Genomic DNA, 21,406 nt, shown 5'->3' with positions numbered 1-21,406 from the left:
CTTCTGACTATGTTTTAGAATGACAAAACTAGAACAACCCCTTAGCAATTCATTGGTGTCCTGGCATCTTAAAGCCCTAGCCGCATTTAAAGGATCAGTTGCCTAAGGCTGAATCCACCTTTAAAGAGATCAGCCCAGTACGTCTTTTGTCTTCAAACCAGTTTCCTGTGTCCTCCCTCTCTTTTATCCTAGAAGGACATGTATTGGCTTGGTTACCTATCTTTTACTGTTATAGTGGAACACTGCTAATTTCCTCCCTAGGTGTCCCTACCTCAACCAAGCCTCACTGCCCCCACAGAGGTACCCTCAGAAAAAATATTTCCTGGATACCCAGGACATTTACAATCGTTATCTTCCCTAGGAGTGCAGTTATTTCCATTGCAGCAAGCAACTGTGCCCACCCAAAAAAAAAAAAATCATGTTGGGATATATGAATAAAATAATGGCTTCAATGTTTAAATATGTACTAATCAAATAATGCATTCTGTAGTGCACAGATTTTTCACAACAGATCAATATATAACTTAGTTTTCAATAATGCTCTGTCTTATTTCAAACAATACGTCACACAAAATCTATTTTATTTGCATGATCTTCTCTCTCACCTCTAGAGAGAATCCATCATATTCTCCTTCATCAGGATTCTTTCCAGCTTCTTCAGTTATGTTATTTACCATTTCACAGAATCTGTGAAATAACAACAAAACAACAACAAAATATAATAACAAAGAAGACTTATAAAGATATCAGTGTGAACCAGGCAAGAATTTCTCGCAGAAACAATCTCTTCAGTGTCACAATATCTATGGTCAAATTTTGCCCAACATCACAAATACAGCCAGAGATGACAAATCAAAATGCAACACAAGAATGTATTGGGTACTGGTTAAATCAGCTAAGAACTCATTCAACAGCACAAATACAATTACGAATGAACTTGCTACAAATATTAAAAAAGTAAATAAAAGCAAAAGGAGTGCTGCCAAGTTACATGAGTTTGATCGATACAACCTACATTTGGCTTGTTATAGTGCAATCCTGCCGCTTCGTATTGTACAGCATGTTCTGTTTGCTCTAATCTGTTGCTTATGCACTCTCATGGAAATCCGTTATAAACTAAAAATTTAGTGGAGTTAATCTGCATTGTGATCACACATTGGATCACCTGTAAAAATCCAGTGCCTCCCTGCTAAATTTGTTCAGACACTGACTCTACTGTCCAACTTCTGTTCTTTGCGGTTATTATTTTCACACTGTAATTTTCACAGCCACTGGCAGATGGGGCGCAGATGTCAAAAGAGTCCTATTTGAGGCATAATTTTATTTTACTAATTAACTTAATATTAATACAATTCAGATTCTGATACTTTACTGCATGGGTTCAGAGAAAAAGGTTTTCAAACAATACACTATCTTGAACTCTGGTTGAGCATAAGTAGAATAAATCAATGTTGAAATTACAATTCTTAGCATTTTAGTATACAAAATGAATTAAAAATTACTGGTTTTAATGCTGCATATTAATAAGAGAAAACATAAGTCAGTATTATTAAAAGAATGATGCCCTAAATAACCAACTCTCTTCAACCTTTCCCACTTCTATGTGGGGTTGATGTACTTGATCAACTTTCTCTAAACAGCTCCGTCCTGAACCTCCTCTCTAGTCAGACACTTTTCCAACTGTACATTAAATATTAAATGAACAACTGGAAATGCATTTAAACTTCTTTTTACAGATTAAAAACCAGTATAATCAATTAATTTTGCACATTGCTGACAAGGTAATTAATAAATAACCCCAGAGAGATATGTAATTTCAGGTACAAGTAAAGTAAGAGGGCAGGTATTTTAAGAAGTCAAAATAAATGCACCAATTTAATGCACTACTCATTATTCTCTGCCAATTATTTTCTCATCAATAACATGCAAGAACTGAGAATTTCTAATTTCAATACAGCTGTCTTTGTTAATCAATCTTTATGGCCAATTTTGCCAGATAGAGTTAGGATGTGTGTTCTGAATCAGGTGCATTTTGTCAAATCCTGTAATCTCGTAAATTTGGGATTCAATTGTTCACTTTAAATATTTTTTAAATTCTGAGTAAAGGGATATACTGTATATGTATACAATGGGGTGGCATAGTGGCAGATGGCTTAGCACTGTCACCTCGGAAACCTAAGTGTCCTGATTGTTGTGCATATGCAGTTTGCATGCGCTCTATGTGAGTTTTCCTCTGCATACTCAGATTGCCCATTTAAGTTGACCAATCTGTAGTGAGTTCAAGTGTGGGAGTGTGTATATGAGTGTCCCCTGCAATATACTGTCACCTTACCAAGGGTTGTTTTTTATTCTATCTTGTGCCCAGTGCTGTAGGATATGCTGTACCCCACCATGACCCTGAATTAGATTAGGTGACTTTCAGAATGTTATGTTATATACAGACTATACAAATGTACTGAATTCTTGTGTTATGAACCACCTTGGCAAAGGTGACTACCAAATAAATTGAAAAAATAGTGATATTTAACCTTCAAAGCAAGCCAAAGTAAGATGCTTTAAATAAAGGTTATTCTTCAAAAACTATTTGAAAAAACTTTTTAAATGTAGAATAGGAGACATCTAAGAAAAAAATAGTATATCACAAACCGTTTGCAATGAACTTCTGTACAAAAGTAGATCTGAAAGTCTTCAGCATTGTGTAACACGTACAGGAAAGAACAGCGCTCATCAAATTTTGAAACACTAAAAAGACATAAGAAATTAAGTGAAACTTTTTTTTTAAACAACTTGATCAATAAGGATGCTCTTGAGCTCTCCAAGAATCCAAATTAAAATCAAGAATGCCGAAGCACAAGAAGTCTTTATTACGAAAATAAAGCACACGATGGAGACAGATAAACATAAGGAGCAACACACAGCAGAAAATTCAACAAATGAAAACAAATAAGCTTTTGCTTCTTGGGACCTATGTAAACATGACTTTTCAACAGGTAGTGTGCCTTCTACACTTCTACAGCTCATTTACCTGTCTGACACCTCTAGCTTCTATTTCTTCCGCTGTTCAAACTATTATCACTACAATCTTACTGACTCCAAGCTCACTGGAGCTCACTGTTTTCTTGGTATCCTATCTATGGTGACTATATTTTTCCTATTAAAATCCAAAAAGAAATAATCACATTTTTAATTCTTTAAAATACATATGTGTGAATATATAGAATTTGTGATAAATATACTGACCTTACTCCTCTAATTAAAGCAGGTGTGAAATTCCATTCATGAATTCCTTTCTACAAAATATAAACACAAATATATAATTGTTAAGTCAAACAATCGGGCAATGCTAATGGTCAGTTAATCATGCTTATTAGGTTAAATAAATAGTTACTGTCAGTATTAATATGATAAAATGTATATAGAAATTTAGAGTAATTTAAAGCACATTTATTTAAGTCCATGGCACTTAAACTCTGTGATACACAAGGTTCAATACAAATATCATTTAAATAAGGGTCTGAGTCAGAGAACATTGTAATTATACTGTCCAAAGTATGCTGGTAAAGGAGGTAAAAATGTACTGCTGACCACAATCTATAACACAATCTCCATGAGCCACACAAAGTGCAGCTAATCAGATAGATATTGCAATCTACAATGCAGGACACCACTTCAGCATTGTCTTGAAATTAATTCCCAGCTGTAGAGGCCAGACAGTGTTAAAGGCTCTGAATAAAAATCAAAGAATAGAATCTGGACCATGCCGACATCTTTTCCAAAAGGGAATAAAGTATATTTTAGCTTGTAGAGCACAGTGCCAAGAAGATATGTAATCAAGGGTCACAGTTGTGCTAGAACCCCTCTTCAGGATGTAATGTGGGAGTTACTGGTATTTTGTTTAATTACTGGCATTTATTATGATATTCAAATTAAATGTCTTCTCTTTGTAATAAATGTGATTAATAATAATCACATACATAAATATTTGTATATAGTGTCTATTAAAAGTATTCACCCTTGGTGTTTTCATATTTTATTGTTATACAATATTGATTCACAGTGGATTTAACTAGGCTTTTTTGAACCTAATCAACAGAAGAAGACTTTAATGTCAAAGTGAACTCAGATGTCTACAAAGTTTTCTGAATTATTACAAATATAAAACACAAAATAACTGATTACAAGCCCTTGTGCAGTGACTTTAATATTTTGCAGCTCATGTTCATTATTCACTACAAGAGGGCATGTTCTTTTCAAAGAAGATGCTAGACTGTAGGTCAGTGACAGCACAGTGCTTAGTACACACTTGATGTAAAGAAAATGAGCTGGTAAAGGTGCAAATGCAACATATCCCAGCATGCATTATAGTCATCAAATAAGCTTTGATTTAAATGTACAAAATGCATGTAATTTGTCAGCAGTTTGCTCACAGCTGAGAAGCTGAGTCTCTAGCAGGTGGCATGAGGTGAGTGGAGTAGGACTAGTGCACAAAGAAGCACATATGATCAGACAGAGAAGATGAGTAATAGGTACATCTAAAACTAACTGGGTGTGAATGAGAAAGAGAGTGAGAAGCAAAAATATAATCAAAGTAAGACTGTATCAGTCAGATTAAGGTCTGTGCACAGCTTAGAAAAATAACACCTGGAATTGTTTAGTTTGCAGGTGTTTAAATAAAAATGGATTTATCATATGAGTCAATGCAGACTCGAAGAGCGCAGTCTTGCAATTTTGGAAGAAGCTTGCAAGGTCTGATGAGTAAAAATCACTATACAGAGTATTAGCATAAGATGATGCAAACTCCAGTTGGTACCCCTAAACAAAAATGAAAAACCTACAATTGCCCCTGAAATAACTCGAAAATGACAAAAGTAATTGGTAGCCATCATTATTTGTTGATCAAAAATCAGACATTGTTGTAAAAGTTTTGATTTGAAAGAATATTTCAAATAATAACACAGATGAAAATGGCTAATACAAAAATGATGAGACCCTTAACCTAATATTTTGTTACACAACCTTAAGAGGCAAGCATTGCAAACAATTAATTCCCGAAGCTTTCAATGAGACCTGTGCACCTGTCAAGAGGTAGTTTGGTCCACTCTTCCTGAGCAAACTGCTCCAGCTTTGTCAGGTCTGAAGGATGCCTTCTCCAGAACCGCAGTTCTTTCCACAGATGTTCAATAGGATTCAAAGCAGGGCTCACAGAAGGCCACTTCAAAATAGTCCAGTGTTTTGTTCTTTGCCACCCTTGGTTGCTTTTAGCTATATGTTTTAGATTATCTTGTCATGGGAACAAGGACCTATGACTGAGATAGAGCTTTCTGACACTGGACAGTACATTTTGCTCCAGAATATCTTGATAGTCTTCAGATTTCATACTTCCCTACAAAGTGCGATCAGACACTGATGGAACTTGACCTTGGAGTTCATCTTGTATCTCTTTGGAAGTTGTCCTTGGCTTTTTGTCTAACATTCTCCCTATCCTTCTGTTCATCCTGGGACTAATTTTCTTCTTGACTTCTTAATAATATTTGTAACTGTTGTCACAGAAACATCAAGCTGCTTGGAGATAGTCTTATAGCCTTTGCCTTTCACATGCTTGTCTATAATTTTCTTCTCTCCTTTGCTTTTCTGATCCATGTTCAGTGTGGGACACAATGATGCCAAATAGCTGAATGACTACTTTTCTCCACTCAAATAGACAGAATGACTGATTGCACGATTGGAGATGTGTGATACTAATTAAAGAAAACAGCTAGCTTGAAAAATCATTTATTTATGATCTTTTCTAGGGATACCAACAAACGTGTCAATGCCATTTTAGAATATCTTTGTAGAATAAGCAATACTTGATCTCTTTTCACACTTGCTTTGCTTTACTTGATGACAAAGACATGCAGGTATCCATGGGACAACTGCTTTTCATTTAATCACATATCAAGAGGTATATAGCACTTTCAAATCAACCTAAAAGTACTATTACTAATGTGTCCACATCTGTAGCTCACCAGCTCCAATGAGCTCTAATAAAATCAGCTGAATTTACGTCTATTTACATTTGCATTTATTTGCCTAGCATTGCTTTTATCCAATATCCCTCTTGACATTTATATGCATATATCATGAAATATGTGAGTATGGATATAAATTGCAAACTATTTACACAGAAAAATATTGGGTTTCTGCTTCATTTGTTATTTTTATATGCCTAACAGGAGAAAATCACATGTTTTGCTTAATTAATAAATACGGAAGCAGTTTTATGGCAAGCTGCAGTGTGACAACAGAAACCTTTTTAACTGAAAACATATGGTAACAGTTTAATTGAAAATATATGCAAATGACAAACTGTATGCCAAGAAGTTATGTACCTTGTGTTTGGCTATCTAGAGTATGCCAACAGGATGATGAGCAATTGGGCCATTAGAGAAAATGAAAGCATACAGAAGCTACTTGGCATAGCATTGGTGGACACAGTACCAAAAATATTCATTGCCATTCTAATGTGAAAGAATGCCTAATTATGAAAAAGTACAATAAAATTTTATTAAAACTGTCTACCTTGTCATCAGGTGCCACATGCCAGATAGATACAGACTTTTCTTCTGCTTCATTGTTAATAGAAAGGTAAGATGGGTGGAACACTTTAGTAGGCTCTAATATCAACACCTGAAAATAATAAAATGTTTACATTTTTAAATGAATGTCACTGTATAATATGAAATTACATAACACCCACTCCAGTATCTAAGTTTGTAAATGTCAATAAACTATTTAAATTTCTAAAGGCAAGCTTTAAAACCTTACAATTAATCAAAAGTGATGTTCTGTTATTTTCTGTTAATGAAATTTGAAAAGCACCAATACTGAATTGGATTTAGCAGGTCTGAGAATATTATATTTCATAATTATATTCTAGATTAGAGTACAACTTTCTTTTTCCTAACATGTTTTCCTTTCTTTTTCCTTTCAATATACAGACACTGTTTACAAACAATTTTCTATTTTCAAACATTTGTCATCTTTACAGCTCTTAAGATTAAAAAATGTAGAGTATTACATAATTATATAAATAAATACGTTTGAAAGTGTGATTTAATACAAAAAAACTATTCAAAATGGAATTATATTTTTATATTTGTCATATGCTATAGCTACAGTAGGATCTCACTTTGAGAGTAATTTCTGTCATTGGTCCTTGTACACAATTAAATTTGCTGCAATTGTAAAGAATACCATTTCAAGACTCACACATTTTAAAGCATAACAGCATCATCTGAATGGGAGTGCAGGTTGCATTTTTATATTATTAAGTAAATTGGTTCCTGAAAACATATTTGATTCTATTTTCATTTCTTATTCATTCATGGATTTTCTATAGACAGTTCCTCTCAGTACAAAAGCACACCAATGCAAAAATCAACTCTGAGACTTCCTCACACACATACAAGACCAATCTCCAGTAGACATATCAATCAACCTGAGAGGCACATCTTTCAAATATCTGAGGGCACTGAATGTAGGTGGAGAAAACAAAAGCAGACACAAATGTAAACATGCATATTCTGACCAGTTCTTTTGTACATTACACAAACGAACACGTAAACCATGACAAATCATGATCAAATAAGCAGTCTTTGAATATGGATGTTTGTCCTTGCTAAAAAAGATTAAAACAACTTTGTTTACTTCCTGTACCAACTCTGTAAACAGTGGAACATTTTTGAATTTTACAATTCAATTAATTCACTTTCAGATATTTGCACACAATGATATATTGAAGTCTGAAGTGTTCTGAGCTCTGGAAAAGTGCAATGCAAACAAAGTTATTACTACTACTGTATTATTATTAACAATGCCTAATGGGTGAACAAATGCAAACAGTGTACAAGGAGCACAGAATGTTGCTAGGCTCTTAACGTTTTACTCTACCTTCCCAATAATGAAAAATATAAAAATCACAGGCAGTAAGTGAGTGTAACTAGGAGAACCTCTCAGGGTCAGCTACCACATGAGCAGAACTTCAACAAACGAGAGTACTGTAAGTCCATCAAGTTTGGTCACTACATAAATATAATCTGACAGAGAAATAAAGAAATCACAAAAGTTTTTCAAGTTGGCATAAATACTATAATCTCTGTTAGGTTATACAGTAAGATATGGTGGAGAACACATCTTTAAATGTAAAAAATCAAATGAATTTCAATTGAGCAATAAATATAATATGCCATTTGCCTCAATGCATCATACCTGGCATGTGGAGAAGCTGACTGTTGGCTTTTAATTTAATAGCTTATTTTGGTGTTTATGTTGTGAAGGTTATTATATAATTACAAGTGATGCTTGCTTGTTTTATTGATCCATTCATCTATCGAACCCAATAAGCTGGAGCCTATCTCAGTAAGCATAGGGCGCAAGGCAGGAATAATCCCTAGAGGAGGCCTCTATTCACTCTTAATGGTGAGTTGTGTTTCCCTATGGAACAGAGTAATTGGCCATGTTCAGTCCTTGGAAGGCCTGCTGAAAGGTTCTCTTCACATATCACTGTTAACTGGTATATGCATAAAACTAACAGTAGGCATCATGGTTTGTAAGGCTCTAGTAAAAAGCGGTAGAAGTCAGTTAGTTGTCAATGAGTGCACCAGAGGTGCTCAGTGTGTGGCAAATAACTGCTGCCATGACTATATGATATTCAAAACATATACAAAGGCCTGCCGGGTCCCTTGATCTAAATTCAAACAAAAAGGAAGAGCACATTGTCAGCAGAAGTTCAGAATCTTCCCATTTCCCAGGCACAGTGATGTCAAACATGGAGAAACACATCCTCACTGACTCACATCTTGCATTTAAATGTATTGTTTAGCTTACTAATTTTAAAACTATGAAAACCTACCCTGGAGTCATGAGTAGTTTTGTTGTAATCGTTTGTCTCATTACCTGGTGCAAACTGGATGGTACATTCATAGTACTGCAATTTTTCATTTTATGCAAGCATAAAAATAAGAATGCCAAATCTATGCATATATTGTTAGAACATATTGCTAAGGAAGTTTTTTAATGTAAATAAATTTCTGAGCAGTGTACCCAAATACAGATATTTAATTAAACACATTATTTCTAGCCTTGTTATTGCAAAAATGCATAAGAAGTAGATTTTATGAGGAATAAGACCATAAAAGAAAATGTTAGAGCTACTTACAGGGAATCGGACTAAAGTTACATCTGTTTTTGTGGCTTCTACCAAAAAGTCCATCCAAAAGTCCACCAACTCGTGTTTGGGTGCTTGTTGTTCCACATTCTGCTTCTTAAAGTGTTGGTATATCAGTATAGTCTCAACGATCGATCTTAAGTACCTGTGATTGATAAAAGAAATCCCTTTTGGAAATCAGTTAAAGTAATACTCCACTCAAAAACATACTTGTTATAATCTATTACTTAACCTATGTTGGTTAAGGTCATGGCTGAAAAAAGATAGCTTCATGTGTTCATGGAAATTGGAGATTACAAAATTTACAACACAGAGGTCTTCAATGGGGGCCAGCTGGGATGAATAATGAACAACATCAACAATTATTAAAATATTAAAAAAATCTTGTTGCATAATTCACATGTCAGTTATGTGTTCATACACTCTTAAAAATAATGGTTCTTTAATAGCATATTATGGTTCTTTATAGGGTTGTGTGGTTCCTTATAGAACTATTGTTTGAGAAGACAGCATTTGGAAAAGGAAATTTGTTCTTTGCTTTGAAAAACTTCTAATATGTAGAGAAAACTGAAGTCTTTAATATGTTGTAAGATACCAAGTAGGACACTAAAAGATTAAGAACAGCTGGACTTAACCTGTGTTAATGGACATGTGCATCAAAAGTCCTTATAAAATCAGGTTATGCATGGTTGTTTATTGTATGGAACCTGTTACAGATCTAATGTGGATGGGTCTTTCAGGAAACAAAAATGGCTCCCCTATGGCAACACTCTAAAGGACCACTCTGGCACCTTTACATGTAAGAAGGTATGCTCACAAGCCCAAAGTACATGTTTTACTACAATATTATTAAATTACTACTTCTGAAACACCAGCGCAGTGTATAAACCCAAGACATGTTCATATGCGGTCAAGCTTTTGAATTAATGATGGAACTGCAAAAGCTTCATGTTTATGCACTGCCCTGATTTTATGTCATTCAAACTTGACACCACATTTGCATCTCTAAATTTAGTTTATACAACCAATTTTTCCCTTTACTGTTTTTCTTTATCCTGATTACCAACACACATAAAATCATTTTTGCATGTCAAATGACTTTACTTGGAAATAAGCACAACTTATTACATTGATCATATTGATCAGTAAAATGTACATATTAAATATAAAATATAAGCTTTGATGTAAAAAAATACACATAGGTAATAATGTACATGCAAGATGATGATAGTAACATGAATATATGTTACAAAGTCATTCTTCCAGAAAAAAATATAAATTTAGAGATTAAAAGCAAAAACATGGTGAAGATACATCATTTCTCATTGCTAAAAGCAAGCAGGTCATCTCCTAAACTGTATGTACAGTAAAGAACAGATGCTTCTTATCAGACAAGCACACTGACTATGTGTCCATCATGTTTTGTATTTATTGAACACCCTCACTAGCTATACTGGGTATGCTAAATCACATTAATTTAAATATTTCAGCTGTACTTCCTATTCTGTATTTTTGCCTATTATTATTACATATTATTATTTTACCAGTATTTTTGTAGAATGTGCTTTCTTAATCTTTTAACATATGACATTTATAATAGTAGATATAATTTTCTACTACTGTCATTCAAATATTCTTGAAGGATTGCAGTATCCATTCATCCATCCATACACCATTTGCTTAACCATTTATCCAGGGCAGGGTCACAGGGAAGCTGAAGCCAATCCCAACAAACATCAAGCACAAGGCAAGAACAACATCTGGACAAGGCACCAGCCCATCACAGAGTTTCAGTGTTCTTCTCCATTAATTGTTATAAAGGCTCCATCATGCCCAATAATTTAAGTAATTAAAACTGAATAAATATCAGTTAACCACTTAAGGATTCCTTTACCAAATTGGCGCTTTGAGTCTGAAAAGCTTCTCAGAGGCCTGTATCACCCTCATGTTGTCTCCAGCTAAAAGACTGGCTCCGAGAAAGAACCCCACATCCCAGTAGCTCTGCAATTTTTCCAAGTTTCCTTTTTTGCCAAGAAGGCTGCTCAGCTTCACACCTGTATAAATAATAATAATAATAATAATAATAATAATAATAATAATAATAAAATGAGTAATAAATTCATTTAAAAAAAACAAAAACAAATGTCAAGTTTATTAAAATTTAGAAATTGATGGAATTGGCTTAAAATGTAAAATATGGTGGTTACATTTATAATAATGGAAGCATGGCTAACAAAGCACTGCATAATATACAAAAGATTATAAATTACAATCCTGGTATACATGACAGACTACTGGGAAGTATCATTCATTTCTACAACCGCCCATGGAGAACCTGGAGCCTAACCCAGAAAGCACAGCACACAAGGCAGGAGAAGGAACCCTGGACAAAGTGGCATATTTACTAGTTGTTTAAAAACAGTGGCCTTCAATGTATATTACATCAATACATTTTAGATATATAAAAATGCCTTTTAAAGGAAGTGAAAATATCAAGATTTAAACTGTAACTTTTTCAAATCAATGAGTGTGTTGTGTCTCTACCATGGACGAGTTATTGTGCTGCACACTAATGACAACAATACTACTTTTAAAGCACCCAGAAGAGAAGGGGAAATCCTCCCATCATCCATTCTGTCTTGTCACTCTATTCCAAGGCCTACTGTTGAGGACATGTAAGACAGGTAGGTCAGTTCAGCAAAACAACAAATTTCCCAGACAAGTGACAAATACATTTTGTAAAGATGTTTATTTTTTGCTAATCAGTACTACTGCAGAGCTGTGTTCCAGTGCAGTGGTTAATGCTGCTGTCTTATAAATCCAGAATCCTGGATTTGAATCTCATTCCCAGTTGTTGTCTCTTTGGAGAGTGCATGGTCTCCCCACGCCTGCAAGGGTTTTTCTCCAGGTGCTCAGTTTTTTTCTTTACACAAAACACAGATGTCATTTTTAGGTAGACTGCTTTAACTACTTACAGATGCAGTGACATTGGCTTTGGTTTCTTGGTGGATTAAACACTATACATGTATACTTTCAAATTCAAGTTCAAATTCAAGTTTATTGTAATCTGTATCTGTTAAAATTAAATTCTTAACTGTATAGTCTAACAGCATTTTATTTAGCTTAGCAAGTTAAATATACTGTATACATTTTTTGGAAATACTAAAACTAAATTTTGACCACAGTAATGTATTGATCATTACTGGTCAAAAAATAATAGAATATAATTTTGCAAGAGCTGTCAAGGATCATGTACATAATGCTTTGTGAAAAAGACAAGCATGCTGCAAAAATAATACTATGTCACAGATACAATACAATACACAATACAGTTTATTTTTGTATAGCCCAAAATCACACAGGAAGTGCCGCAATGGGCTTTAACAGGCCCTGCCTTTTGACAGCCCCCCAGCCTTGACTCTCTGAGAAGACAAGGAAAAACTCCCAATAAAAACCTTGTAGGGAAAAATGGAAGAAACCTCGGGAAAGGCAGATAAAAAATACATAAGAGCACTACAGTAAAATAAAACAGGACAACATCATTTTGTGGCACATGACAACCACAAGTAGTACATTTAGTAGAAGTCCATCTGCTTGTTTTTTTTCTGAAACAACCTGAGTGGCTAACTCTTTGGTACTAGTTAATGAGTTAGTGGTTGATGACAGATTGCCATTGGCAACTGTGTGATTACCACACTTAGAAATGCTTCTATTAGGACAACCACTCACAGACTTAACTTGTCAGTCATTCACTGTACTTGCCCATCCAAACATGCATACAGTTTAGTCCATAAGTATTTGGCCAGTGAAACAATTTTCATAATTTTGGCTCTATATGCCATCACAATAAATTTGAAATGACGCAATTATTACATGATTGAAATGTAGGCTTTCAGCATTAATACAAAGAATTCAACAGAAATCTAGTATAAGCCATTTAGGAATGAGCCATTTACATACACGGCCCCCCAATTTTCAGAGGCTCAAAAGTATTTGGACAATTGACTGACAAGCTGTTCCATAGCTAGGTGTGAGCGGGTCCCTCATTATTTCATTAACTATTAAGCAGGTAGAAGGTCTGGAATTGATTCCAAGTATGGAATTTGCATTTGGAACTTTTTGCTGTAAACTCTCAATATGAGATCCAAAGAGCTGTTCATGCAAGTAAAAACAGGCCATCACTAAACAGAGAAAACAAAACAAACCCATCCAAAGAGATAGCAGAAATACCAGGAGTGGTCAAATCAACCATCTGGTACATTCATAAAGAGAAGGAACACTCTGGTGAGCTCTAATACAGGAAGGCTTGGATAATCATGGAAAAAACTGTGCTAGATGATCACAGACTGCTTTCCTTGGTGAAGAAAAACCAATTCACAACATTTAACCAAACCAAGAATACTGTTAGGGAGATAGGACTATCATTGCCAAAGTCTACAATCAAATGAAGATGAAAGTAAATACAGAGGATTTACCACAAGGTGCAAAACACTGGTAATCCACTGGTAAAGGATTAGATCCTGCCAGAAAATATTTTTAAAAACACAGTCCAGTTTTCAAACAGTTTTCTGTGAACAAATGAAATTAAGATCACGATATACCAGAATGGTGGATAGAGAAGAATATGGAGAAGAAAAATAACTGATCTGTAGCATAAAACATCATCTGTAAAATATGGTGGAGGCAGTGTTATGGGATGGGCATGTGAGACTGCCAATGGAATTGGGTCATTGCTGTTTATAGATGATATGACTACTGAAAATGTTGTTGAATGATTTCTGTAGTGTTCAGGACTATACTGTCTGCTCAGATTCAGACAAATGTGTCAAAACTGATAGGATGACGCTTCATAGTACAGATGGACAATGAGCCAAAACATACTGGAACAGCAAACCAAATGCTTTTCATTTCAAAGAACTGGAATATTCTTCAATGATCAAATCAATCAACTGACCTCAACCCAATTTGATATGCATTTCACTTGCTGAAGATAAAACTAAAGGCAAAAAAGTCCAATAAACAAGCAGCAACTAAAGACAGCTGCAGTAAAGGACTGGCAATGGATCAGTAGGGTTGAGACCCAGAAAATGGAGATGGCCATGCGTTCCAGACTTCAGGCAGCCATTGACTGCAAACGATTTTAAACTAAGTATTGAAAATGATTGTTATATTCATGATTATGTTAGTTTGTCCAAATACTTTTGAGCCCCTGAAAATGGGGGGACCATGTGTAAAAATGGCTGTCTTTTCAAAAACGGCTCATGCAATATTTTTGTTAAAGGCCTTAAATTAAAACTGTAAGCCTGCACTTTAATCACATCTTGATCACTTCATTTTAAATCAACTGTCCTGCTGCACAGAGCAAAAAATTATGAAAATTGTGCAAATACTTATGGACCTAACTGTAAATGCAAAAATATTTCCTTATTTGCATATTGGGTGGCTTTGTAAATGCTGAATCAGTCTTGCTTTTTTGCCACTTCACGTGTTTTAACTTCTAATTTAGTGAAGCCACACATGCATGAGAGATTGTCTTCATGGACTTTGTTCAGTAATACACTGAGGCTTGTTGTCAGACTATTTCAATATCAATCCCTGCACTTGCTTTTCATCTTACCTGATTTCTAAAGTGAGGATCAATAGCAAATAAACTCATGGCAATGAAAAAAAGGTAAAGATGTGAGATACTTAAGAATACCTATCTGCACCTGGACATTTCTGGATCAGGGTAGAGAATGTAAAGTTCTTTACAGAATCGGGTCTAAAAGCATTTTCTTGATGCAAACAGTCAGCATTAAATAATTTTTGATGCACAGTACTAAACTAGTTCTATTAGTCAACATTTTAAAGAAGAACAACAAAAGGTAATATTTTAATGAAACATTAGCCAGGAAAAAAAAATTATTAAAAAGCATTTTGTTCCATTTTTTTTGTAGCAAACACAAACATATATTAACAAATCCTTCTTTAAAAAACTTGAGGCATTTTTAGGGTCATAAATGTAAAGAAAAACAATTCAAAGATCTAAATAAAAAAAGGCATATGGTATTAAGTACCATTTAGCTTAACTACTGGATTGTGAAAATACATCTTACAAGCTCATGGGAAAACCAGAAAGAAAATAAGTTGCACCCAATGTAGCCAGCTGGGGAGAGGAAATCCTTTAAATACACTAAACTTTTCTATGTGCATCAATTGCCACTAATTTCGGCAAAGTTGAATTTCTGTTGCACAGCACTCACTCAATGATATGGTATCAATGGTGGAGACACTTAAAAGCTGAAATGTTAATGCAAATTGTACCTTCAAAAGACAATGATATGTTTCTATTATCCCGCACAAAGTTTAAAATACTGAATAAGCCAAGTTTTGGGATATTTCAGAGACTTGCATATTAATTACATATTTGCATTCCTTGGACAACTACGCCTCAAATGCGACCTTTCATTAAAACCTTTCTTTTATTACATACAGGTGAGATCTTCACCAATAGAAACCCAATTAATATTCCTAATCTTCCCATACTATCTACTATAGAATTTGTGCTCAATGTCTAGGTGTTACACAGATGTAGATAGCATTCCAAAAACTTAAGTGATCTTGATCTTCTTTCGGCTGCTCCCATTCGGGGTTGCCACAGAGGATCATCTGTTTCCATATCTTTCTGTCCTCTGCATCTTGTTCTGTTATACCCATCAGCTGCACGTCCTCTCTCACCACATCCATAAACCTCCTCTTAGGCCATCCTCTTTTCCTCTTCTCTGGCAGCTCTATCCCTAGCATCCTTCTCCCAATATATTCAGCATTTCTCTTCTGCATATGTCCAAACCAACGCAATCTCGCCTCTCTAACTTTGTCTCCCAACTGTCCAACCTGAGCCGACCCTCTAATGTACTCATTCCTAATCCTATCCATCCTTGTCACACCCAGTGCAAATCTTAGCATCTTTAACTCTGCTACCTCCACCTCTGTCTACTGCTTTCTGGTCAGTGCCACTGTCTCTGACCCATATAACATAGCTGGTCTCCCTACCATCCTGTAGGCCTTCCTTTTCACTCTTGCTGATAACCGTCTGTCACAAATTTTCCACCCATTCTACCCTGCCTGCACTCTCTTTTTCACCTCTTTTCCACAATTCCCAATACTCTGTACTGTTGATCCCAAGCATTTAAACTCATCCATCTTCAGCTCTACTCCCTGCATCCTCACATTCCACTGACATTCCTCTCATTCACACACATGCATTCTGTCTTGTTCCTACTGACTTTCATTCCTCTCCTCTCTAGAGCATATCTCCACCTCTCCATGGTCTCCTCAACCTGCTCCCTACTCTTGCTACAGATCACAATGTCATCAACAAACATCATAGTCCAAGGGGACTCCTCTCTAATCTCTTCTGTCAACCTGTCCATCACCATTTTAAATAATAAAGGGCTCAGAGCTGATCCCTGATGTAATCCCACCTCTACCTTGAATGCATCTTTCACTCCTACCGCAGACCTAACCACTGTCACACTTCCCTCGTACATACCCTGTACTCTTACGTACTTCTCTGCCACTCCTGACTTCTCCATACAATACCACAGCTCCTCTCGAGGCACCCTGTCATATGCTTTCTAATAGTCTAAGCCAACTTAAAACTGCACATTACGCACATTTTTGTCAATTTCCAACATGTGTCTTATTTTTTGAAAATCACTTCAAACACTTTCTTCCCTGAGTCACACATTCTGGGAAATTTTCTGCTTAAATTTTTGCTTATTTATCAGAGAGTATTAGTATCTCAAAAATTACTCTCTTCCCTGTTACTCCCTATGGAATTGAACTGCTTAATCAACAAGCTACTGTTCCAACTTAAACTACACTGTTAGCAACCCATATCATCTTCCTAATTTAGAAAAAGTCTAAAGTATATACTTTAATACACACATAAATTATGTCCTATTTTACTGAAACTGAAGAGAATATAATACTCTTATTTCAGAGAAAAAAACCTCAATTTTATTTAGTATCATTAAGACTTATCAACATAGACCTTACATAACTGAAAATACTGAAAAATCCAAAGGTTCAGCAGCTGTTTAGCAGTTTTGATTACTTTATATTTCACCTTTCCTGTTCCTCACGCTGTCATACTGGATAATGGCATTCATTTGAGTAAAGAGTAATAAAAGCCTGAGCTATAATAAGTGTACTGAAAAGACAAAATGACATAAATACGTAAAATAAAACATATATTAAAACTTCAACACTATAGACTACAGTGCCTCAACACCATAGGCTATATGTCTACAAGATTTTATAGCAGCCAACAAAAAGTAAAGAAAAACTACATTATATAACCAATTGAATACATATGAGTAATAATGCAGCCTTGTGATTAGAACTGTTACTTAATGGTTCTGGGTGTTCAAGTTAAAACCCTGGTCTAATCTCTAGCTGTGTGGAGTTTGCACATTCACAATGCTTATGTACAGTGTATATTTACCAATTTTGCGAAGTTCAAATGAGGTATCAAACTGATGTCCAGCTGCCAAAAGAAGAACTGCCAAGTTGATCCCTGAATGCAGTGTTGGCTCTGAATCAAATGCTTTCTTGTACCTACAAAAACAAAGAAAATACAAAATTTAAAACAACCAAAATAAAATGAATAGTTGGATTTATAAGCTCAGCAGAAAGGAAAGAAGACTACAATTGGCAATAGGCCAACACAATTTTTTAATATTGTAGTGGTAAGGGCTAGTCTAGATTTTATCTTCTCTTCTTCAGCCTAGATTATATTTTCTCACATACATTTTCATCTATATACATCATAAACATAGGGAAGGTTTATTAATAAGACATGAATAATTAAGCAGGACAAACATGTATCACCTATTCAGGCCTTACATAATCTAGCAGCTAACCAAAGACATGAGTTTGGACTGCTGATTAAAAGGATAAAAACATTCCTGCAGCCAAGTTGTATGAGAGAGACCGAGTTACTTACCATAGTATCTGCAAACAATATTTCCTTATGTTTTGAGCAGCAACTTTTACCTTTTGATTCAGAGGGAGTTAAGTAATTTTATATCATTTCTTTATTGACAGGCAGATTGCTAGCTTTGGCTGCTGATTCAGATGAACGCAAAAACTGTAACTTCATACCTACTGGTGTGTTTCTTATGCAAAATTAATGTCTGCATACCTGAAAAATAGCCGGCATTAACAGGCTTAAAAGTCATTTTTAGGTCAGGAGAAATTAAAAATGAGTAAAGCATGATCTGGCTTCTGACAGGAAAGACATAAAGCAGGAGCTGCTTCTAACAACTTTTCATTTAGGAGACTATAGAGTTGGATGCCTTAAGGAAACCTTATCAGGATTCCATAAATATTTGCCATATGTGTTTCTCCCATTAGAAAGTCACAGATGACTTTGCATAGGACTGTGTTTTAAATATTACATTTTTTGTCTCTACTGTAATACTGTCTAGGATGGCAGATTAAGTGATACCGAGCTTAGAGCCTAAATAGTTTGCGCATACAGTGCATCCGGAAAGTATTCACAGCGCATCACTTTTTCCACATTTTGCTATGTTACAGCCTTATTCCAAAATTGATTAAATTCATTTTTTTCCTCAGAATTCTACACACAACACCCCAAAATGACAACGTGAAAAAAAGTTTACTTGAGATTTTTGCAAATTTATTAAAAATAAAAAAATTGAGAACTCACATGTACATAAGTATTCACAGTCTTTACCATGAAGCTCAAAATTGAGCTCATGTGCATCCTGTTTCCCCTGATCATCCTTAAGATGTTTCTGCGGCTTAATTGGAGTCCACATGTGGTAAATTCAGTTGATTGGACATGATTTGGAAAGGCACACACCTGTCTATATAAGGTCCCACAGTTGACAGTTCATGTCAGAGCACAAACCAAGCTTGAAGTCAAAGGAATTGTGTGTAGATCTCCAAGACAGGAATGTCTCAAGGCACAAATCTGGGGAAGGTTACAGAAAAACTTCTGCAGCTTTGAAGGTCCCAATGAGCACAGTGGCCTCCATCATCTGTAAGTGGAAGACGTTTGAAACCACCAGGACTCTAACTAGAGCTGGCCGGCCATCTAAATTGAGCGATTGGGGGAGAAGGGACTTAGTCAGGGAGGTGACCAAGAACCAGATAGTCACTCTGTCACAACTCCAGAGGTCCTCTGTGGAGAGAGGAGAACCTTCCAGAAGGACAACCACCTCTGCAGCAATCCACCAATCAGGCCTGTATGGCAACTGAAGGACTATCAGACCATGAAAAACAAAATTCTCTGTTCTCATGATTAGACAAAGATTGAACTCTTTGGTGTGAATGCCAGGCGTCACGTTTGGAGGAAACCAGGCACCGCTCATCACCAGGCCAATACCATCTCTACAGTGAAGCATGGTGGTGGCAGCATCATACTGTGGGGATGTTTTTCAGTGGCAGGAACTGGGAGACTAGTCAGGATAAAGGGAAAGATGACTGCAGCAATGTACAGAGACATCCTGGATGAAAATATGCTCCAGAGCGCTCTTGACCTCAGACTTGGGCGACGGTTCATCTTTCAGCAGGACAACGACCCTAAGCACACAGCCAAGATATCAAACGAGTGGCTTCAGGACAACTCTGTGACTGTCCTTGAGTGGCCCAGTCAGAGCCCAGACTTGAATCCAATTGAACATCTCTGGAGAGATCTTAAAATGGCTGTGCACCGACGCTTCCCATCCAACCTGATGGAGCTTGAGAGGTGATGCAAAGAGGAATGGGCGAAACTGGCCAAGGATAGGTGTGCCAAGCTTGTGGCATCATATTCAAAAAGACTTGAGGCTATAATTGTTGCCAAAGGTGCATCGACAAAGTATTAAGCAAAGGCTGTGAATACTTATGTACAGTGGAACCTCTGTTCACAAATGTCTCGGTACACGTACAAATCGGTTTACGACCAAAAAGTTCGACAAACTTTTGCCTCGGTTCACGACCACATACTCGGTATACGAACAAGTTAGTTTCCCTTTCGGTTTGTGTGCGCCAATGATTTCCATATGTGTTGCATTGTTCTCGGTCAGATGTGCATGCCTTACCTGTGAACACTTTGTGCTCTACAGTATTTCTTGTGCTTTTGCAGTTAACCATGGCTTCTAAGCAAGTGAAGAGTGGTGAGAAGAAAGTTTTGAAGAAAATTAAAATCAAAGTAAAGAAAGAAAATATTGAAAAGTATGAGCGTGGCGTTCGTGTTACTGATCTTGCCGCCGAGTACAAGAAGTCAAAATCTATGATTTCGACTATTCTAAAGCAGAAATAATCTATTAAAGCAGCTGATGTTGCAAAAGGAGATACAGCGCTAACGAGGCAGAGGCCTCAAGTGCTGGAAGAGGTGGAAAAACTGTTGCTAGTGTGGCTGAATGAGAAGCAACTTGCAGGGGATAGCGTAAGCGAGGCGATGTTCTGCGAGAAAGCCAGGAAGATTCATGGCAATTTGCTGCAAAACTATCCTTCTATGAGTAGTTAAAGTGAGGAATTTAAAGCCAGTAGAGGATGGTTTGAAAAGATCCGCAAGAGAAATGGCATTCATAGTGTGGTAAGGCATGGAGAGGCTGCTAGTTCCGACTCTGAAGCTGCGAAAGAATTGGTGAAAAATTTCAGAAAATTAGTGGAGGACGAAGGCTACATCCTGCAACAAGTCTTCAACTGCGACGAGACCGGATTGTTCTGGAAAAGGATGCCGAAGAGGACCTACATTACCCAGGAAGAGAAGGCTATGCCCGACCATAAGCCAATGAAGGACAGGTTAACCCTTTTGCTGAGTGCTAACGCTAGTGGCGACGTAAAAATCAAGCCGCTACTTGTTTACCAATTTGAGAATTCTTGTGCTTTCAAGCAGCACAATGTAAACAAAGCCAGACTGCCCGTGATGTGGAGGGCAAACACGAAGGGTTGGCTGCACCAGGCTTTCGCTGTGAAGCGATATCTCAAAGAGAATAACCTGCCTAAAAAATACCTTCTTCTAATGGACAATGCACTGGCACATCCTCCAAGTCTGATCCACCAGCTAAACAGCTAAAAAAACCAGAAACCCAAAAAATCACAACAGAGAAAATACCTGAAGGAAAACATCCATCCATTGCGGAGCCAGACTCTCCCTCAAAACTGTAACTTCCTCTCCACCTAGTTCCTCCTCACTTCATG

The 21,406-nt window shown here is 36.2% G+C and overlaps 1 protein-coding gene across 1 annotated transcript in view; it reads right to left on the bottom strand.

Annotated features, from left to right (window-relative positions):
• Positions 1-21,406, bottom strand: part of map3k5 (mitogen-activated protein kinase kinase kinase 5) — a 188,436-nt gene that overhangs the window by 46,745 nt on the left and 120,285 nt on the right. Inside the window, exons 8-14 of the mRNA XM_039747501.1 lie at positions 17,697-17,809; positions 11,103-11,262; positions 9,200-9,353; positions 6,562-6,669; positions 3,241-3,290; positions 2,647-2,742; positions 606-687 (exon numbers count right to left, since the gene is read on the bottom strand). Coding sequence (XP_039603435.1) covers positions 606-687; positions 2,647-2,742; positions 3,241-3,290; positions 6,562-6,669; positions 9,200-9,353; positions 11,103-11,262; positions 17,697-17,809 — 763 coding nt within the window. The remainder of the gene's footprint in view (positions 1-605; positions 688-2,646; positions 2,743-3,240; positions 3,291-6,561; positions 6,670-9,199; positions 9,354-11,102; positions 11,263-17,696; positions 17,810-21,406) is intronic.

The sequence above is a fragment of the Polypterus senegalus genome, chromosome 3 (genome assembly GCF_016835505.1).
Source record: "Polypterus senegalus isolate Bchr_013 chromosome 3, ASM1683550v1, whole genome shotgun sequence".
In the NCBI taxonomy this organism is placed as follows: Eukaryota; Metazoa; Chordata; class Cladistia; order Polypteriformes; family Polypteridae; genus Polypterus; species Polypterus senegalus.
This window is presented reverse-complemented; position numbering and strand designations above follow the sequence as displayed.